The 7,620-nt window shown below is 44.2% G+C and overlaps 1 protein-coding gene across 1 annotated transcript in view; it reads right to left on the reverse strand.

The window, feature by feature from the left end:
- The window catches only part of ADPRHL1 (ADP-ribosylhydrolase like 1), a 21,477-nt gene extending 17,063 nt beyond the window's left edge, over window positions 1-4,414 (reverse strand). The window contains exon 1 of the mRNA XM_026046189.1: window positions 4,201-4,414. Coding sequence (XP_025901974.1) covers window positions 4,201-4,414 — 214 coding nt within the window. The remainder of the gene's footprint in view (window positions 1-4,200) is intronic.
- Window positions 4,415-7,620: the final 3,206 nt, after the last annotated feature.

Below are 7,620 nucleotides of genomic sequence, written 5' to 3' on the forward strand. Positions count from 1 at the left end.
TTCCCTTTAAACTCCTGCAGCCTAAGGGATGAGGACAGGCCGCTCTCCCCCAGCAGCTGCTCAGGGGCTCCTTGCAGACCCAGGCTGTGACGCATTTGCAGGGGTGCCTGAGCGCGAGGCCAACGCGCTGCCGTCGTGGGCACTGGGGCTGTGAATGCAGCCGGCGGTGCCTGCCTCACTCTGCGCCCTTGCGCTCGTCCGCAGGCACGGGTCCAATTTGGAAATGAATTCCTGTGGAAGGATTGCTGAATTATTTTAATGAGAGGCGTAATCGAAAGCAAGTTAGCAAGCTTAATTTTTGATCCTGCGTTTTGTGTTTGTTTAAAATCGTTAGGTCTTCCATGCAGGGGCATRCCAGTACAGTATTCAGAATAGAAAGCTTTTATGTAAACCATTATAAACTTTAGTAGTAGTAGTAAATTCTTACACATTGTAGTATGAGCAGCAGATAATTTTCCTAGAATATGTTCATTAACATTGATTTCTTCAACTAAGGTCTACAGTCTTTTCTAGGGTGTCTTTCCTTGGTTAAAGACCTTTATTTTTTCTTCTGTGTAACTGCTTGTTTAATCTACCATATATAATATTGATATTGAAGACTCCTGCTCTCAGTTCTCCAGGAGGAAAAGCTTCTGCTGACTTTTACTGCAATTTTGCAACCAATGAGAGCCGAGGATGTTGACAGGATTTGCCCATTTATCTATTTCCAGCGCACTCAAAGAAACCCTGTTGACTGGGAAATCCAATGACACRGTAGGAAAAGTTCTTCTAAAAGTATCTTCAATCATTTTATCAGAGATTAGTGGTTTCTTGAGATCCACAGAACAGGTTTAGTATTAGACAAAATTTGGGCATCCATAACCCTGAGTCATTTCTAAATACCTTTTATGTAAACAGAAAAAAAATGAATAGATCTGTGAAAAAAAATGAAACAAGATTTACCTCTTTCCTCTTAAAAAAAAAAAAAAAGACTATCTTAACTATCTTATCAAATACACTAGCTGTACTAAACAAAATCCCTGAGGAACAAGGTACTTATAGCTACTGACCTTTCGAAGTTAAAAATTAAAAGTCATTTTATCTGGACGTGAGCCAAGAACAGGAATTTATTACTTGGTGGCTTCTGTAGAAGTATTATCTCCACGGTCAGAGGTGCTTTGGTSCCTGTCACCTTAGGACTGTCTAGGCCCACCACAGCTCCTGTATCAGAGTCAGGCTGGTCAGTAGGGCAAACTTTCTTTCAAAACAAAAGCTTTTCTTTTTCTAGTCRATGTTTGAGTCAGAAAGGAAAAACCTTTCCTGACCACAGTGATAGTTCTCCTGCTTTCCATGATGTTAAGCTTTTGTTCCTCCTTCACATGACAAATCCTTGCTGGAAGTAGGTATTTTGTTTATCCTTYGTTGGTGGACTGAACTTCCCCGTCGGGCTGTTGGTTAGCATGAGGGGAGCCTCAGCGGAGCTGGGGAGGCAGCTCGGCCTCCTTGCAAGGCCATCACCACTGCTGGCCCTGGCCTTGAGCATCCTCGGACCTCTCCTGCTCAGCCAGGGCAGCGCTGGCCTAAATCAGCTCCCAACGTCAGACTTGCTCCAACCTTCATCACCAACCCTCCACTGTGGGCTCGTTGGCTTCCCCGGCCTCCGGCTGGGAGCAATCTYGAGGGCAGCACCCAGGCACTTTGGGAGGTTTGCACAGGTTTCTCATCTTGGAGAGTGTTTTTTCCAGGTGAGTATTCTTGGGGATATCACTTGGGGGGGGGGGGCTGAGCGTGCAAGAGAATGTGGCTTTGAATGATTTTAGTGAATGGCATCCCCTCCTCTGCACTTTAGATAAACAAACGTAAATAAAATCACCTATAGGGAATTGCTAAAAGATGTGTGAAATAGGATTTTAAACAGAGATGATGTTCTGACACAGTCTTATTTGCTTGCTGTTGTGGGAGACACTAAAGAGAAAGAAAAGCTCTCATCTTTCTGTGTTAAAGGCTGCACTTCCCTGCACAGCCTTCAGCCCCTACCTCAGTCCTCTGCCCAGGTGGATGCCCCACAACTGAGGTGACCAAGTGCTGTCACCCATGCTTCTTCTGCAGGATATAGGGGCAAATGGGGCACTTGAGAGGGCGAATCTCCTAGGACGTGAAATATCCTTGATTGTCCCCCTCTCTGTCTGCAAGAGGAGTCCCAGGCAGCCAGTGCAGCTACCTGTGATACCTTGTTGTAAGTACCAGCAGCGAGGGGCAGGACACTTGTGGCTGGTTATTCTTCCCACATTTTTTTTGGTTACAGATTTCCAACATGTTTTTAAAGACCTTCCTGCTCCTCTTTTCTTTTGGCACCGTGCGTGTATGCTCTGCACTTGAGTCGCTGTCATGGAGGAAGAGGATGGAGCTGCTGGAGCCCGTCAACGCTCCTGGTCATCTCCGACAGCAACTGAGCGCTCCCTGTGGCACGACCATGCAGGTCACTGGGCCAGGACACCCACTGGGTGTCGCAGGGGCACTCACTGCCACCCTCACCAGATTTTCTCTCTTGGCTTCAGCAATTTTGCACACGTGTTGAGCCATGGTCAGACCTGGTGGTTTTTTTGCATTTAGTTTACCATGAGGAAACATTGTTGGAGGCAAGAGCAGCTCTGCTTTCCTTTAGGGAAGCCAACAAGATGACTTGCTTTCTTATCTTCAGGAATGTTGCCATGCAATGAGCATTTCTTCCTAAAATTTCCCGCTACAGCTTTTTGCTCTTTCACCAGCCCATGAGAGGACCTTTTGAAAAGACTGTCCAAAGAGGACAGAGAAACAAGAGTACAGGATAAACACAGTCGATATGAAACATAGTGAGACTTTTATTTCTTTAAAGAACAGCTGTGCTCCCGCTGCATTTAAGAAATTAGATTTATTATTATAGTCTAACCGTCTTGATTACTCTGAAGTCACAGATTTATGGAGTTCAACAAGCAGAAAACATATGATATGTATTTAATCATAGCCTATATTCAGAAATATGTTAGTCATCTTTTCTCTTGATAGGCTGACATCTTGCCCTTATCTTTAGTGTATTAGCTATCCCTTAAACCATTGGTTAGCTAATAGCCGAGCCTGAAGTGTCTAACACTCTCCAGCTAATCTCTCACTACTAAATTTAGTAGCAGTTGGATAAAGCAGTGAAACAGAAGCACAAGTGAAACTTCATTGACTTTGGCAATACTAGCTACGTTGTAAGTTGTTGCTATTGTTGGCTCTCCAGTGTAATAGAGTTAAGAAAAAATAGAAATATTTTTTACAGGGATAAAAGTTTGATTCATTTTGAAACGAGAAAATATTACTGCATGGTTACTGTCTTCTTATGTTCTTATTGACGACAAGCTTGATGGTCTCAAAAAGCCTCACTTTTATCAATAGAGTCAATATAAATATAATCCTGTGCCACATGCTCTAGGTCTAGGTGACTCTGCATGTGCATGGGGTTTGGACTAGATGATCTCTAAATGTCCCTTCCAACCTTAAGGATTCTATGATTCTATGGCATCTTCCAAAAAAATTACTGCCTTGAGAGAAAAACAAGTGTGCTCTTTCAAACTATTGTAGTTTTAGAAGACACATACTAATAACATTCACTAGTTTGACATACATTACTATAAAACATCACATTTTAAAATATTTTTCTCGACTAAAGACACAGAACTCTCCTCATAAAGAAAACTGCCTTTTCTGGCTTCGCAGGTGCAGCCTTTGATCTGGAAGCTGGCAAGGATGAGGCAGTCCTAATGATTTTAGCCTGAAAGAGGCAGTAAGGCAACTCTATGCCAACCTGAAGCTCTGAACACAAGTATGCTAAAAATACACCTAGAACTAATCTTATTTTTTTTATAGACGAGATTTAGATGTTCATTTCCCTAGGGTGTGCTAATCTCTGAAGTATACTATGCAGATAATCTATTTTACTTTTTTTAGATTATGCTGGACATGCAGTATTTTAACCTTGAAACCTGTGGAAAACATAAGGAGAGCTACTCCACAGCTAAGAAACGAAATCTCCCTCGTTTGCACAAGAGGCACGAGACTGTGCTCCTCTAGAAGACACTCTCATTCACACACGCAGCATTTAGGAACCTGGCAGGGTTTCTGTGGCTTCCTTCAGTGTATCTAGCAGCTCCACAGCGTTGCCCCTTTCCGAACTGCCCCCGCTCGCCCGGTGTCACCTACCTGTGACGACGGCCTCCGCCGTGGCCATGTGCATGAGGGTGTTGTCGCTCACCGGCCACTTGTCCGAAGAGAGCACCAGGTTCTCAAGCCCCCCGATTTCCTTCAGCTCCTGCTGGATCTTTGCACCTAAAGCATTGTTTTCTCGGGAGAAATTTCGGTATCCCAGAGCATCCCCTACCCCTGCCAGTACGAGCGCAGCCTTGAATTTATCCATCCCCGAGGCACTTTCCACGTTCCCTCCCGTGCGAAACGGCCACTGGATGTTTCTTTGTTCCTTTGCCTGCAGCTCAGCTCTGCTGACACTTTATATCAGCCATTGTGTCACCAGCGAGCGCTCGCTCTATAAGGCAAGGGCTTCCTTTTCTGGCTCTGCAGATGCCATCCCTTGCCTGGGACCCAATGGAGAGGAAATATTTCATAAGCCAGGGATTTTGTTCAATGAGCCTGCAGGAAGGAGCGTGCCCGCAGAGTGAAGCGCAAAAACATCACTTCTGCAACCCCGCGTGAAGCAAGCCAGCCAGTGCTCAGCCCTACCCAGCATTAGTAACTCTACACCCAGAAAAACACATGCCTCCACAGGGGTGTTTATTTATCTAATAACTCGTAAATTAATCTATTTCCCTTCACTTTTCTGAGAGGGGAGAGTCAGTCTCCCTTTTGGGGAGTCGTCGAGAAACTGGAAACAGTGATATGTGAGRAAAGACATTTGCAAACTTAGTGAATCCTGGTCTGATGGGCTGCATGGTAAGAACCTAGTAAAACGCAGTAAACCTCTCACATTTCTAGCTATGCCCTGTGGCAATATTCTGTCTTCTGGAGGCTCGGGTGGGCTTGTCTTTGGACAAGCGACCCGGAAACCTACCTGATTCCAAGACAACACAACATTCTTGCTCTGTTCAACCTATAGCAAAAATACCTTAGTAATTCACTGCACCCCTGAATAAACATTGAACAAAATAACAACTTAAATCTTGCATCTCCTTGTTCTCGGGCAAAGAACGACATTTTCCTAAMCCAGAGCTCCAGCACAGCCTACACGTCAGTTCTGAAAGAAAACGATTTTGAAACATGTATTTAACTGGCAGCCCAAGTACCTGGCAAAGCTCACACGTGAAGGAGTCTCAGYTGGAATGAGCATTGAGAGTTTTATCAATACCAGGCTTTCAAACTTGGTATCCTACAGATTATTTGCTTATTCTCCCACTACAGTTTTTCTGCTCTCTGTCATTCAAGGCAAGAAGYGTCCGTGCAGTCTTACAGCCTTTTAAACATGCTTTGCCCACAAACATGTCACAGCGTGAGCTCAACATCTACCTCCAGGGAGGCCTATTGAGATAGACCCATATTGTGGTTCCAAGGTGCCATGCTTGCTATTCCAAAGAATCAAGATTACTGCTTTATAGGTGAAAATATAAGTGTAAATATAAACTTAACTAGATAAAAAGAAAGCTTTGATTGACAGGACTGTACTTTTGATAAAGGCTACCTAGGAAAGGTTTTGTTTTGCTTTGATCTTTGTCAGAAAGAAAAGCTGGTTGCCATTTGGATAGAAAAGGCCAAAAGTATAAAGGATGCATTTTACTAACATCACCCAAAACAGTAAGCAACTAATTGCACAACTACATAATTTATGCATATAAAATAACTTTACAAAAGGAACACTGGAATGAAAGAGAAGCATCACCATCACCATGCTACGATATAAGAGGTTAGATGCAAAACTGGTAGAAATAGCCTCTGGTTTGTGCACCCTTGTTCCAATGATTAGCGGTTGGTTAACGGTGGTGCAGGGACCCAGGAACCAGACACTGGGAGCGCGTCCTCACTGCCAGGAACAGATGGCAGCTTCCAACTCGATGGCTCAGTTACAGGTTTACAAAAAAATTAGGTGGTAAAAGGAGCACCAGCTGAGACTGCTGTGTCACCACGGGGCCTTCAGCGTTTAAAATGAACATGATGACATCCCAAGCACTTCACCCGTGAATGATGCTCCTGTTATCCGAACATATGAATTTGCGAAATGTTCTTGATTCCAAGTTCACCCACTCCAAACTGCATGTAAATTTCATCTTTTTTTCTCTGGTATAAGGAGAATATTCACTAAAATCAGGGAAAGAGCCACTATTTTGACTCAGTTCTGTAACAGTGAGGATGAACTAATTTCACACCACTGCAGAAGGGAACTCGGCCTTTCCTACTTTACATAAAGCCTGTGTAATGCGTGCAGTTTCTCAAGTTTGTATATGAGCCCAAAGAACCCCAACAAGTAAATAATCCAAATTTAAGGCCTTCAAGCTGCCCTTAGTCCTTTCTGAAAAAGAAGTGAGCGTTGTACCCACTTGTCTGAAACTTGGAATTTGTACTCGCGGTTGAAAATGTAGCTGTAGCTGCAGATCCCTCTGCCTGTTTATAATCAAAAAAACTAGTTCCCTAGGTGTCATCCTGACTTAATTCCACCCAGCACTCTAATACAAAGGTCAAAGAACGACTGATTTCTTGAAAGAAATATATATAAAAGAAGGAGAGGGGGGAAGAGAGTTCTCCTGTCTGTGCAAGGTTGGTCATCCTCCCTTGGGGAAACTTGTGTCTTTGATGTCCCAGATAGGGCTGTCGACAGTCGAGGAAAGCAGTGGGTGCCAATGGCTGGAAGGGAAGGGGCTCCTGTGGTTCTCAAGTACCAGCAGCAGCCCTCGTCGCTGTCACAGGAGGAGGCCGAGCCGGGTGATACCCAAGTGCCAGGGTGGTTGGTAAAACAAACTTCAAGGCATCTTGGCAGAGACAAGAAGCTTCACTGTGGCCTGCTCACACCACGGGCTACTCAGGTGCCTTCGTGCTCCTTGAAGGAGGAAAGCATTTGAACTTCCAAACTAGATTTTGATTCATGTTTTCAGACAAAAAAAAAAAAAAAGGAGCAGGCGTGTACATACCTTGGAAGGTCTCTGCACAGACATCTCTGTGCGCTGCTGCTTACACAGCCTGGAGGCCAGGGCTGAGCAGGGCTTTCCCTGCAGTGAGACTTCTCGTTTCCAGTACAAACCAGTAACACAAACTGCAGTTAGATGGTTGCTGGCAGGTAGCTGTAAGAGCCCCAGCACCGCACGTAAAAACAGCAAGCTTTTTAAGAAGGTAAAGATGGCACAGATGAGCAAAACAGGCATACATTTATTTTAAGCATAATTGCAAAAAAAAAAAAATCATGTGTTACATCCTTGCCATTTTCTAACGGATGGGATAAAACAAGAATCTAAGAAATTCCCTGGAAAACAGAAATAAACCCCAGCCTTTACAAAGGCTTCCMAAGCACAAAGCTGACAAAACGCACTGACAGCCCACACGACCGACTTCAATCCTTCATGTTGCAAGTTCATTTATTCCTTTTCAATTGCCACAAAGTTTACAGGTGCACAGCGTTCTCGGTAG

The sequence above is a fragment of the Nothoprocta perdicaria genome, unplaced genomic scaffold, assembly GCF_003342845.1.
Source record: "Nothoprocta perdicaria isolate Ctin4 unplaced genomic scaffold, notPer1 scaffold_426, whole genome shotgun sequence".
NCBI classification, from domain to species: Eukaryota; Metazoa; Chordata; class Aves; order Tinamiformes; family Tinamidae; genus Nothoprocta; species Nothoprocta perdicaria.